Source organism: Sycon ciliatum, chromosome 3 (genome assembly GCF_964019385.1).
Source record: "Sycon ciliatum chromosome 3, ocSycCili1.1, whole genome shotgun sequence".
Lineage (NCBI taxonomy): Eukaryota > Metazoa > Porifera > Calcarea > Leucosolenida > Sycettidae > Sycon > Sycon ciliatum.
The window spans coordinates 42,195,831-42,210,220 of record NC_088645.1 but is presented as its reverse complement, the minus strand read 5'-3'; the positions used below and the strand labels follow the sequence as shown (position 1 = coordinate 42,210,220).

The following is a 14,390-nucleotide window of genomic DNA, read 5'->3' as shown; positions in this document are numbered from 1 at the left end:
AGATGGGGTCCGCGAGTCGTAAAATACCGGTATTTTAGGAATCCATTGTCAGTTTGAGCAAGAGTCCATAATTATGGACTCTTGGTTTGAGACATTTTTCAGCCGGGTCAGACTGGACCCGGTGTTATCTGTTCAGCCAGGTCGTGCAGTTCCCCAGCCGGGCGCGTGACCCGGCTGACCCGGCTCTCCAGCAGGCCCTGATGCAGTACTGTTGAAATGTGGAGCAACATACACACAGAAGTATTGTATTAGTTCTTGCTTTCAAACCTCCCCCCCCCCCCCCCCCCCGTAGGGAATTGTTGAAATCAACCCGGGTTGAATTTTCAAGTCTGATCAACCGCAATACGTTTTGTAAAACGCGCCAATCAGTCTGTGTTCAAGCCGGACTAAAACGCCTCTTGTATTGTCCTGTATGGACCTGGGTGTTACACAATAGTCTGCTGTCTATAGCAACGTAGTGTCCTTGCGGGACCTGGGTGTTACACAATAGTCTGCTGTCTATAGCAACGTAGTGTCCTTGCGGGACGTGACTGTTACACATAATCTCCTGTGAATAATGAACCGACAGTGCAGGCAGCCGATTGTGTGTTGCTTGCTAGTGTCCTGTGCTGCTGCCATGCCTTCATGTTTGGTGTGGGCATCACAGTGTCAGAGGGTGCCCTTGCTAGTGCAGTGCAGATATTGCTGATTTAATCTCACTTCCAATTATTCAGGGAACGTAGTCCCGAGAGGGGAAACTTTTTCCGGCACAATTCGTACGTGCAGCGTATGATGTCATATCGCCATGCTTTCCGTAGGTTGTGCTGTATGCTGGGTACCTTTTTGTCTTGTGCACTGCATGGAGTACTCATACGGTAATGCAGCCATACCTAGCGTAAATCTTGGCTTGAATTTAGCTTTCCTGCTGGACCCAGTATCCCACTGCCTGGCACGCAAGTCCGTCTGGTCCTGCCAGTCATGACTTGCTTGCACGTGGACAGTATGTCCTTATCGCGGACCCTTATATCACTGCTCCTAGGATTATGGCTGCCTGGAAATTCCGTTCCGTCAGCCAATATGGCCCAATAATAATTTGATTTCGGATGTGCGGCCCGTATGTCCCACTTGGTATGCCTGGTTTTGTTTATCTGGTGCTAATCTACACGGCAAGTATGCGTTATAAGTTGTAAGTCGACCCTGGTTATAGGTCGACCCCCGTATCCGGAGGACTCAATTCTGATTTTTAAAGGTATCCCCCGACGAAGCACTACTAACTACTCTCTGCTACTATCACATCAACAAATCATGTAAACATTCCGAATTGGAGGGCATAGCGTTCAAATCCTTGAAAAGGCCAATAAACTGGCCAAAATGAGCACACATGGTGTACTCGTGCATGCAGTGCATGTAATTTTTTGTAAGATACTGAAAGTTCCCGGCTATAAGTCAAATCCCGCTTGTAAGTCGACCCCCACCCTTTCTCCTTCTATATTGTCGTAAAAGGTCGACTTACAACCAGAAAAATACGGTATGCGTCATAACTTGCCTGTGGAGCTGGTGCTAGTCTACCCGGCAAATATGCGTTATAACTTGCCTGTGAATCTTGTGCTTGTCTACATGGCCAGTTTGCGTTATAACTTACCTGTGTATCTGATGCTAGTCTACATGGCAAGTATGCGTTATAACTTGCCTAATATTGCATGCTGTATTCCTCTTCTAGAGAGAATTGCAGGACTGAAATGTTCATTCATTAGAAAATTATCAAAATGAGTGGGCCTTATGTCCTGCTCTATTCCATAGAAGATAATCTCGGGATGACGTCGCGACATCCTTATTCCGAATGCGTCTTATGACATTAGACGCATTCGGACATAAGACGCTTCCGGATTGAGGATATCGCGATGTCACCCCGAGATTGTGATGCGGTCATATTATTTCCTAGTGTAGACTAGTGCATGCTTGTTTTACTGGGGGGGGGGGGGCTCTGAGCTAAATGCCAGTTTGACTTGGCCAGCTAATACGTGTTTATCACCTAGAATTACTCAATTGTTTAAAGGGCATTTTAGGCTTGTCATTGAGCGAGAAAATGATTCTATGGAATTCAAATAATGTTCTTGCTAGAGGTGTACTGGTAATTCATTATGTTTTTATTCCATATACGTATATCCGGACTGAATATATTTCGGTGTGCATTTTCCTCTGTGTGCTGTTGGTGGGTTGGTATGGCGTGGTGTGAATGGTGTTGTCGTGTTGGTATGTTGTGTTTGGTGTTGCTGTGTCGCCGCAACCCTGTGTGTTCATTATAGCCTCATCTTTCCAATGTTCCACCAGCTGTTGTACGTCGACTGGACTCTATCTCCGAACAGCTAACCCAGCAAGCTACGTCCATCACTGCATTGTCGGCAAGGAGTGATACGTTAGAGGAACAGCTTACAGCAGCCATTACCAACAACCAAACCACCACACAACAACAACTGACATCAACGCAACAACAACTGTCTGCAACACAACAACAACTGACTGCTACTCAACAACAACTTACAGCAGCCATCACCAACAACCAAACCACCACACAACAACAACTTACGGTCATCACCAACCACCAGACAGCGACACAACAACAACTGACTGATACACAACAACAACTGACTGATACACGTGAGCAAGTGTCCACGATTCAAGACGAACAGAGTTCAGCAACGCAACGACTTACTGAACATCTGGATGCCATTGCTGGAAACCAGACCATGACGCAACAACAACTGACTGCTACTCAATCCACTATACACAACGATCAAACCACCACAAACCGCCGAGTACAAACTCTCGCCGACCAGCTACGTGATACGAACGAACAGACTTCCCGACAGATGACAACGTTGACGGACCAAATTTCGGCGGTTTCTGGCCAGCTATCAACGATGTCTGCATCCACCCATCAGGTATGAATCTTCAATCCCAGAAATAAAACGCTAGTTAATATATGAAAAGGCAATTAGGTGCCAGCAGTTTAGGGATTGCAATAAACAGGACCAGCTGAATATCTTTATCAGATTGGCTGTTCATCCTGAATGAAAATTTTGAACCAGACACTCCGTTTACAGTGATAAAAACTGGTTGCAGCATGTGACCCATGTTACTGGTCACGGCTGCTCCAGCACAGGCATTTATAAATATGGCGTCGTTCGGTGCGATTTATGTAACATTGTACGAATGGTGCAAATACGGGATGAGTTTGCGTTTTTGGAAGAAACTCATGTCGCTCCTCGCGTGGTTTCACGATTTGGGAAGCGAATCCAAGAGAAAAGTTTTGAAAGCGCTCGAGCGAGATACTCGACTTTTAGGTAATTTGAGAGAGAAGAAGGGTGGAAAGGCGTCCTGGCCTGCCCAGTTAGCTGTCTTTCTGCTTCAAACTTACTCAAAACTACTCCTGGTAGTCCAGAGATTGACTGCCCCTGTGATTATCGGCCTCTGCTTGGCGTGCGCGCGTGTACAATATTCAAATTGGACATTTCGTACTCGTTCAACGCACAATAGGAGAGATATCACAATTTCCAGCTCACTTTGCCGGCTGCTGTCTTCTTCTACAATATCCCACATGCCAACTAAGCAATTTACAGCAGGAAGCAGCCCTCTAAACTCAACAGCAACTAAAGGGCCACGCCATTCGTCTTCCGAATCAAGAGAAAACAGGTTTCTGACCCGCCTCGCGAACTCAGAAGTTCATGCGCGATCAACAACGACACTCAGGGAAGACAACCAGAGGATAGTCCTCTACCTAGGAAAATTGCCATCTAGCCTGGGAAAAATCCAGGAAATGCTTCTCGGGGCCGAGTTTGACAGCGATGACACAAGGAGTACTTCAGAGTGAAGCAAAAGTTGCACGACGCAGAACAAATGTTTCTTGAAGGAAAGGCAGGCATGTGAGGTACGAGCGGAAAGCTTGAAACAAGACGCACGTGATCAGTGTGTTCCCAAGGCTGTCCGGGCTAACCAGTCACCAAAATTCACGGGAAACCATGGCCTCCTTGTGTTCTGGCGATTTGAAAATTCAAATTTTCTTGCCATTGAAGCCCGATCGAGAGTTTCGGCGGCCATATTGTGAAGTGGCGTGAAATCGCACAAAAAACAGCCGTGTGGTGCTTCCGATTCTTCAGCCTCAGATGGACCCAGACGGTTTTGCGATAAATCCTATCGTAAGATGGTAATTCTTAAACAATGCAGTCACTGTAGACCATAGATTGGTGAAGGCTCCTAGTGGCTGAAGTAGTTTCTACAGCGGACAGCAACCCAAACATGAGGACATGCTGGACTTGTTGTGGAAGATAAGGAAATCAGACAACTGTAATCTGTGCCAGCAATCAGGTTTATAATTATGGCAGGCTGGACTATAGTGTATTGAACTTTTCTGTAACTGGTCTTGACGGAAATTGATGTGTGACTGACTACAGGGGTTGACGTTATTGTGTGTGCATGCACTCACATCATGTGCGTGTGTGTATGTGTGTGTGTGTATGTGTGTGTGTGTTTATGTGTGTGTGTGTGTGTGTTTGTGTGTGCCAGCTGCAGATTAGGCCTACCACTGCACCCGAAAGCCTGTCATGTTCTGCTTCTGCCACTGCCTCAGCTACAACAGCTGTGGTAAGTTGAGCAACAGTTTTCTCTGTAATGCCAGTTACACACTAGGCCAGTTTGTCGGCCAATGCTTCGACACCGACTACAACATGAAATAGGCGGACTGTGTCGGAAGAGTCGGACTACCTATTCATATACAAGAGTGAGCTATTTCACTTGTAAACCAGTCTGTGCACACACATACAAATTGAACACAGCCACAGTAGAGAGTGGTAGATGCCAGAGCGGAGATGTGATCGCTTCTATACACACAAGCTACAGGGTCAAAAGTATGAAAGGGCTTGTTCACTGTCTGCACCGACACTCTCTGCTGTCATGGCGACATTCCTTGTTGGAGGCCCGCTCCAACACGTGAAAGCAGTAAATATCAGCAAACCTTTGGGTGAAATATCGACCCTTCGATACTTGGCCGAAAAATCATATGATAAGAAAATCGTAGAAGATTTATCAGAATCTTGTGCGACAACGGATTTCACACCAGGCGATTTTCTCCCTGATTTTGAAGCATTTTCTCGTATGATCCCATTACAGCCGGGAAATTGTCCTATCCTTCCCGGTTTGTGCAGTAGGACGGTTGCATTCCCGTTTCTGGCAATCATATTGGTCGCCGGCAATCAGCGTCATGAGTGTCCTGTCGCTTCTAACGGCGTGTTACGTCGCGCCCTTTCGAATGTGAACTAGTCTTTATCACCTGCCATGTCACCCCTCAACCTGATTGCAGGTAGTAAAATTCATAATGCCCTCCCTGACATGCACCACCCTATAATTGTACCTCTAAACCCTTCACATAACCGGGTATCCTCTAGAATCCAGTCCGAAATGTGGTCACTATCGGGTATCAAACTTTTAAGTGAACATATTATATCCGAAGAGTGTGTTGCTCCCTACATGGGAGCTCGCGGTTTTCCTGCCGACTTGAACTCTCACTTGACTGACTCACGACTGCCATCCAGAGCACACGAGAAGTCCATCAAAGCCGTCCACTCGGCAAACCTGCAGGACAGCACCACTCCCTGCTCAATACACTGTGTTTCGGGGAATTCACCCCTCATCAGTTGAGCTTGAGTAGGCTGAGGAAGATTGTGCCTGAAGAGCACCACTTATATAGTGCTCCCCAGGCATAAACATCACCAGGGATACAAACTTACGGAGACACTCCGTTTTCATCGCGACAAACACCTCGTGAACACCAGATAGCAGCGTGAGTCAGTGTCGCTTATGGAGGTGCTGAACAAGCGCTGAGGACCGTTGGCCATTCACAACGTTGTTGCCTCCAAACCATCTAATTCGCAAGCCCGTGCTGGGGACAACAATGTGAAGAAGAGGTTGGTGTGACTTCGGCGATAGTAAGGGGAGAGTGTGTTGCTCCCTACATGGGAGGTCGTGGTTTACCTGCCCACTTGAATTCTCACTTGACAGACTCACGACTGCCATCCAGAGCACACGAGAAGCCCATCAAACCGTCCACTCTGCAACCCTGCAAGAAAGCACCACCGCGAGCTCCCATGTAAGGAGCAACACACTCTTCCCCTACTAACGCCGAAGTCGCACAAACCTCTTCTTCACATAATTATATCCAGCATGTTTTGTATTATTTACTTGTATAATCATGCGAATGAACTTTTTGTTTGTGCGTATACGTGTGTGTGTGTATGTGTGTGCTTGTGCATGTGTGTGTGTTTCTGTGTGTGTGTGTGTGTCTGTGTGTCTGTGCCGGTGTGACAAACTGCAGGTACCTGTCTCTAGTCCCATTGCTGCACAAGACAGCCACTCAAGTTCAGCTTCTGCCACTGCCCTTGCCCTTGCCCCTGCTTCTCCTACAGCAACGAGAGTAAGTTGAACGACATAACCTAGATTGCAAAGCTGCGTTCCCAACTGGCGCGTGGGAGTGGTACGCTTGCAGTTCATGCGTGCCCAAAGGCGCGCTCAGGCTTTCACAAAAAAACAGCAATATGGATGGATCTAAGCCCATTTCAAGCAGTCTTACTCACAGCAAGGTGATATAGCCGGTAAAATTAACTGGGTTGGCTGATGAAGATGGGGTGACAACTGGTGGCGAAGAAAAAGTCACACCTGCATAAGACATGAGTGGGTTGGTATTAGAGCTGAGTCGGGTAGCATTTTCTTCCGGTATCGGGATCGGGTAGTTTTCAACGGCTAGCACGGGTACCCGATCGGGAAATGTTTCCATGGTTACGCCACAATGCACCCCTTCCCTTACACACAGGGTAGACATGCGGAGTATTTCATGAATTTGTACTTCAGTACACTTACGCTGTACATGATGTCATCTGCGACTTCGGGTTTCAGGTACTATTCCATGCCCGTCTACCCGAGGTCCTCACGAGTAGCTCGGGTACCCGACTATCCGTGCACAGCACTAGTTGCTATGCACCCACACACTGTAGGCAATAGCAAAGTCACACTTAGTGGATTCAAATCTAGAAATATAACGTGAACTTACTACTCCCTGGCCGTTTTGACGCTATCACTTTCAAGCCCTATTGTGCCGGGCTTGCCCAAAGTGTACTGAGCTTTTCTGTAATTTGGCTTGAAGGAGATTGATGTATGACCAACTGCTGGGGTTGATGTTTTTTAGTGATCGAGTGTACGAATGTTTGAGTGCCTGTCTGCATGTGCACACACTCGCATGATGATTGATGTGTGTTGGTGTGTGTGTGCATGTGTGTGTGTGTGCGTGTGTGTACAACTGTGCTTGAAGGGGACGGTTGCACTTTTTGTAGTTCTGTTTTATCTGAGTTTTCAGTCGTTCCTCTTACTAGTCTTAGGCCACGGGGTGGCTCTGGGTTCACCAGAGGCGCCCCTGGCGTGTTTCTGAATTTGCTGGGGCCAGGGTTCCGCAACGTGGTCGCCAGGGCAGTGTATTTTCTGTCACGACCGTTGTCGTCCTCGTCTCTCCATTCGCGGTGGTGCAGCTGACCCCCGAATGGTTTCAAACTGCGAAGCTCGGAGTACAGTGTTGGCAGAGGCATTAGCTGTGAATGGAGACGGTTGCTGGAGATGAATGGTGATGCAGGGAGAAGCGTTACGCTGGCTGACGACGCATGGGAAATTGTGTGTACTTCTAGACGATGTGTCCTCATGGCTGTTTTCAATGCTTGGCCTATAGCTGATATCCCTGCGTGGGATGTTCTTCCAGTGGAGTCCAGGTGGGAATTCGGGTGCCCACACTCCATCACCTGGTTGATTGTTTCGGAACTGCAATAACACAGGTTCAAATAATTATTGTTTCCTTTTTGTACGTATTTCTTGTCATCTCTCTTTTTCTATACGTTGCACACCAGATGTACTACTGTTGCTGTCTTTCTCCTGCCATCTCTCTCTCTGCTTGCTGTTTTTAGTTTTTGTTGCCACTGTCCCTCATCATACCCTTGCTTGGGTGGAGGGCAGCGTGACCCGTTAGGTTAGCTGTCAATACAGTACAGTACAGTGTGTGTGTATGTGTGTTTGTGTGTGTGTGTGTGTGTGTGCGTGTGTGTGTGTGTGTGTGTGTGTGTGTGTGTGTGTATGTGTATGTGTGTGTGTGTGTGTGTGTTTCCATCAGCTGCAGGTAAGGCCTACCACTGCGCCAGAAAGCCTGTCAAGTTCTGCTTCCCCCATGTCCTCTGCTACAACAGCTACTGTAAGTTGCGTAACGTTCTTTGTCTGTAATGCCGGTTTCACACTAGGCCAGTTTATCGTCCAATGCTTCCACACCGCCTCCGACATGAAATCTGCTGACTGTGTCGGATGAGTCCAACTACCTGTTCACACACTCAACAGTGAGGTATTTCACTTGTAGACCTGACTGTGTACACACATACAAGTTGTACACAGCCACACTAGAGAGTGGTAGACGTCAGAGCGGAGATGTGATAGTTTCTATATACACAAGCTACAGGGTCAAAAGCATGAAAGGGGTAGTTCACAATCTGCACCGACTCTCTCTGCTGTCATGGTGAAATTCCTTGTTGGAAGTCTGGTGGCCTTGGACGGGAAACCACTCAATGTGAGAGGTACGGCTATTGTACAGCTGCAGAGGCTGGATGGATCAGTGCATCTGCCTTACTGCAGAGTAACTGCCATGTTTGTGGAAAATCTTGGCACTGTGGCGTCGTGGCTCTTGATAGGAGCTGATGTCATTGCTATTGCTAGCAGAGTGCGCCTGGAATACGATGACGACCACTAGCTGTCCGGCGTGACATTCGGGAGAGCCGAAGTGGTCGCTGCAGCAGCGTCGAACAGTCATCCACTGCCGCACGTGCGAGTCGAGCAGCGAGGCAGCGCCACAGTTCTCTCTACGGACGATGGGGAAGTCACATGGGACTGTACAGCCCATCGTCAGGTGCTGTCATGGAAGTGGAAAGATGGCAGTCCTCCGGCCGATCCTGTTTAGCCCCGGCGTTGGCGAGTACTCACGCTCGAAACTCGCCCCTGAGCAGGAACGCATGTTCGTTGGCGAAGTGATGAAGTGGATCGACGCAAGCTGGCTTGTGCCTCACAATGATGCTCTCCACGGCTCACCAGCTGCTGTGCTGCCGCTCCTAGCACAGATGCAAGAACACAAGCCGAGTACCCCAGTTCGTCCATGTCTGGACCACCGCAGCCTGAATGCTCTGCTGGTGTTGCAACCTGGTCGAGCCACACTTGTCTGCGCGGAGACATTGCGGAATTGGAGACGCGAAGGTGACCCGAAGGGCCTGCGATTCCTCGATATCAAGAAGGCCTATCTCCAAGTGCACCTGGCGTCCGAGCTGCAGCGCTACCAGACGGTCGTCTGGCAGAAAATGGCCTACGTGATGACGTGCATGGGTTTCAGGTTGGGTATCACACCGAAATTTATGGATATCATCGTCCGCTTGGGGACGCGAGACTTTCCACCGGTCGATAATTACGTTGACGATGTGAAAACGCCTGCCAACGAGGTCGACGCCGTAGCTGCAAGGATGCTCAAGTATTGCCTCCCAACACAGCAGGCCGAGCCGTTGCCTCATCCAGAGTCCTCGGCCTGCAGCTGCAGAAGGATGAGGACCATCAGGTCCAGAGGTCGCGCTGTGGCGACATCAACCTGAAGTTACCTCGACCGGCAATGAAACGTGACGTCTTCAGCTGGTGTGGCCGGCTGACCGGCCACGTCCCGGTGTGTGGCTGGCTGCGACCCGCCTGCAGCTTTATCAAGCGCACGGTCAATGCTGAAGCCACTTTGGATCAACAAGTGTCCGAACCTCTCCTTAAGATCTGCGACAAAGTGGAGGATCGGCTCGCCCGCGAAGGTGATCCGGTTCGTGGTCAGTGGAGCGCGTCCGACATCGACATCGGAGTTGCCATCGAGGTGAACGGTTCAATTCTGGAGGATCGCTCTTGGCTGAGGCCGTACGACGACAAGCGCCATATCAACATTTCAGAGTTGGAGGCGATGATTCGAGGTCTCTCGCTTGCCGCCAACTGGCAGATCAAGCGCGTCCGACTGATGACGGACTCTAAAACCATCGCCAGTTGGCTTGGCGATGTCATCGGCAATGTGCGTCGGACAAGAACAAAGGGCCTGCACGAAGTGCTCGTCCAGTGACGTCTACCGAACATGAGCGACATGATCGTCACGGCAGGGATCGACGTCTCTATCGAGTGGGTTCCAACAGCCCGGAACCGTGTCGACGCTCTCACTCGCGTCCCCGCCGCATGGATTAAGCACTGTCATGTCCTAAAATGAGATGGTGACACTGATGTCACAGCAGCCGCAGCTCACCATTCCTGGCCCAGTCGCGACGGAACGCATCGTCAAGGAGCAACGCGTTGATGGGGATACTCAGACCGTGATATTGCAAGCACAGCAGGGTCTCCCCGTCTCAGGGCGTTACTCCGCAGTGCGTTCGCAGTTAGCAGTCAGCGATGGTGTACTGTGCCGGAGCCTTAAGCTTCCGCTGGAGGGCGTTTTCCAAGTGCCGATTGTGCCTGGGCCGCTGGTTTGCGGATGTCGTCCGGTGTGTGCACGAAGTCTCTGGGCACAGAGGCTGGGAGGCTATATACTGTTTGCTCCGTAGTCGCTGCTTCTTTCCCGGTATCGCAACAGCCTGTTCCGAATTGGTCAAAGAGTGCCACACTTGTCAGGCTGCCAACCCACAGAAGGGCGAAACTGTCCCACCGACTTGCGCAGACCTCCCTGGTTGTCCCTGGAGCGAAATTGTGATCGACACCCTGGAGCTCGGCACCGAACGCAGCGGCCAGTATCACTGCGTGCTCGTGTGTGTCGACTCGTTCACCAAGTGGGTGGAGGTGTGTCCACTTCGTCACTATGATGCTGTCAGCGTGGTATCCGCCTTTTCTATCCTGTGCCTGCGGTGGGGTGCTCCTGATGTGGTCCGGGTGGACAACGGCACGGAATTTCGGAACGCTGTAGTGGAGTCCCTGTTCCGCCTGCTAGGAGTCCGTGTTCGTACCGGCGCCGTCCGTCACCCTCAGTTCCAGGGGGGTGCGGAGAGATTTAACAGGACCCTGCTCGGGCTGATTCGCAAGGTTCTGGACGACTCCTCGGATTGGCGAGCCGATCTTGACGTCCTCCTTTTCTATTATCGGAACAGGCCCCATAGTACCACCCAGTTGTCGCCAATGCAAGCCATGGTTGGCTGGCAGCCTCAGCACCTCATTGTCGGCATGGCCGAGGAAGCTTGCACACTGAGCCAGTGGACGACTCAGTTACACGCTCGAGTCGCACGTGTACGTGACATCATTGACCGTTAACATCATTGACCTGCTGAAGCGCAATGTGCCTGGTTTTGCGCTGGCTGCTGAGCCGCCGGTTCCGCAGCACAACGTTCCGGATAACTAAGAGCAGAACGCACCCGGTCTCGATATGGTCTGGGAGCCTGTTGGCAAGAATGCCCACCTACATGCTGGCTATGAACTCCGCGACCGCACTACAATTCGGCGACCCGTCTGTTACACTGAGTGATTATTGCTACCATTGCATTGCTACCTGCAAGTCAACAGGCGACGCGCTGAAATATAATGCATGCCTTCTGACTGTCCCTCTCCCTATCTCCCTAGCGTGTTGTCTGCATGCAGCAGTATTCCTTTTCTTCACATGTAGGTGTTAGCATCCGGCGTGCACGCGCGCCGTGACATGTTTTGTATCACTTGTATGAACCCGCCAAATACATGGCTAGTGGTGTGAGTGCGCCTCGGTTGTCCCGAGTGTACACGTGTTTTTGGCGAGTTGGCTTTGCTAGTTCCAGCGGCCGTAGCTCTGGCCTGTTGGTTTTTTCGTGTGGAGATTGCCGTGACAGGATGGTCACTTGGTTCTTCCACCAATTTTACTAATTAATGTATTCTAACTTCTTCTACACCTAAGTTAAGTGCATGTTCCAGTTGACTGGTCTGTGCGTGACGGCGTCGGGAACCGGAGTAGGGGAATTATTTTACAGGACACTCCGTTTATAGTGATAAAAAACTGGTTGCAGCATATTTCCCATGTTTCCGATGCTTTCGATTCTTCAACCTCATATGGACCAATGAAATTTTACAATAAATATTAAGGTAGTAGTTCCTTCAGGCAGTCAATGTGAATTGATGGGGGCTCCTAATGGATGATGAAAAGTTTGTCGAGCTGGACAGCAAGCCAAATATGAGACCATACCGGACCTGTTTTGAAGGATAAGGAAATTAGGCAACTCCAGTCCGTACCAGCAATCAGATTTATAATTGTGGCGGGCTTGCCCATAGTGTTTTGAACTTTTCTGTAACTTGGCTTGACGAAAATTGATGTGTGACAGACTACAGGGGTTGATGTTTTGGTGTTCGCTTGTAAAGTATGTGTGCGTGTGTGTGTGCGTACCTGTTTGTGTATGCACGCACTCGCATAATGCATGTCTCGGTGTGTGTGTGTGTGTGTGTGTGTGTGTGTGTGTGTGTGTGTGTGTGTGTGCTTATGTCGGCTGCAGGTGAGGCCTACCACTGCACCCGAAAGCCTGTCAAGTTCTGCTTCTGCCACTACAACAGTTAGGGTAAGTTAAGCAACATTATTGTCTCTTTCACACTAGGCAGAATTACGGGCCAATGCTTCGACACTGAATCAGATACGAAATCGGCCGACTGTGGCGGACAAGCTGTTCACACACACCTTTAACCTTGGACGTGCCCATTGCCGATGGCAATGATTGCGAACGGACTATCTGCTAGCTTTGCAGTACGGAGCGTGGCACTTGAGATCCCCGGGACGACGGCAGACCTTTCCACATGCGCAGCGGAAGCTACAGTCAGGATCAGGGGGAGCACGTGCAGGAGGACGACGATGAGCAATCTGTCTCCAGGCAGAGCTATCTTGGGCAGCAGCAAACCAACAGTCAGAAGGCATAGGGGGCTGATGGAGCGGAGGTCATCCATGATGATGTCTCGTCACCGCTTGCGTTGACCATGGCGAGGGCGCGTTGCAGGGAGCTCCCCAAACAAAACTCGCTGCACACACACACACACACACACACACACACACACACCAGAGTGAGCTATTTCACTTGTAGACCTGACTATGCACACACATACAAATTGTACACAGCCACACTAGAGTGTGGTAGACGCTTCGTTACCGACTCCGACACGAAATCGGCCGACAGTGCCGAACTACTACCTCCAACAAGGGAAACTTGGCACGTTTTTTTGGCCTCAAACTACTCGAAATAACTCCCACTTTACAATCGAAAATAATGATTGACTCAGCAAAATACAACTTTGTATCGCTCAGGAAGGATATTAGAGACATCAGTTAGTCTGAATCACTCTGCTCTGATTCAAAGATCGCAGCGTCTTGTGGACAAGGATTGTCATTGTAGTCAGACGAATGTGTGACTCGAGCGGATTGAGTTGCAGCAAGTACCTTGCCCTGGAAATCTCGATATCGCTCCTGTGTGCTGTGCTCAAGGGTAGTCATTTCTGCCGCCACTCTCTAGGATACCGTGGTAAGAACTGTGAAATACCTCCACACGCGCCTAGACTTGACCATTTTTAGCCCGGTATTCTCACCAACAATCACATAGTACAAAAATTATAATTAAATACCCAAAATTGCCTGCAGCAATTCCTGGCGATTTTCTTTTGCCACCAGAGACGCATCGCTGTGGACGCTATTGAAAGACGCCAGGTGGTTAACATCGATGCCTGGACTCTGTGCTGGCTGAGTTACCACATGGAGAGCGACAATTCCTTGGTTGTGCTTTGACACGAGAAAACGCGACAATTCCCCTTCGCAGAATGGAACCGGAAACGGTGTGTTGGTACAGGAGAGACTGGCCTGCCTCAGCAAACCGTCCTCCTCTGAGCTATGTGCCACTCACCAGCTCGTCGCTTGGCTTCCTGCACTTGGATGCATCGAGCTAAAAGTAGGTCGTACCTCGCATGCGCAGCCTTGTGGTACCACCACAAGAATGTTCAAAATACCAAAAACGCCAAGTTTCACTTGTCGGAGGTAGTAGCTGTTTACATACACAACACACTAGTGTGAGCTATTTCAGTTGTAGTCCTGACTGTACTCACACACATACACTGTAAGTTGTGCACAGCCATACTAGAGAGTGGTAGATGTCAGAGCGGAGATATGGGATCGTTTCTATATACACAAGCTACAGGGTCAAAAGCATGATAGGGCTAGTTCACAATCTGCACTGGCTCTCTCTGCTGTCACTGTGGTATTTCTTGCTGGACACACGCTCCAACATGTGAAAGCACTAAACGTCAGCCGACCTTTGGGTCAAATATTGACCCTGCGATACTTGATCCAAAAATCGTAT

At 49.6% G+C, this 14,390-nt stretch overlaps 1 protein-coding gene across 5 annotated transcripts in view; it reads left to right on the top strand.

Annotated features, from left to right (window-relative positions):
* LOC135812282 (probable serine/threonine-protein kinase PknB) overlaps positions 1 to 14,390 on the top strand; it is a 138,835-nt gene that overhangs the window by 115,144 nt on the left and 9,301 nt on the right. The window contains exons 2-6 of one of the 5 annotated variants that reach the window (XM_065325646.1): positions 2,286 to 2,921; positions 4,549 to 4,620; positions 6,347 to 6,445; positions 8,180 to 8,257; positions 12,552 to 12,614. In XM_065325646.1, the coding sequence (XP_065181718.1) occupies positions 2,286 to 2,921; positions 4,549 to 4,620; positions 6,347 to 6,445; positions 8,180 to 8,257; positions 12,552 to 12,614 (948 nt within the window). Of the gene's footprint in view, positions 1 to 2,285; positions 2,922 to 4,542; positions 4,621 to 6,346; positions 6,446 to 8,179; positions 8,258 to 12,551; positions 12,615 to 14,390 lie in introns of all 5 variants that reach the window. The other 4 variants (XM_065325645.1, XM_065325644.1, XM_065325643.1 and 1 more) reach the window with 4 other exon arrangements.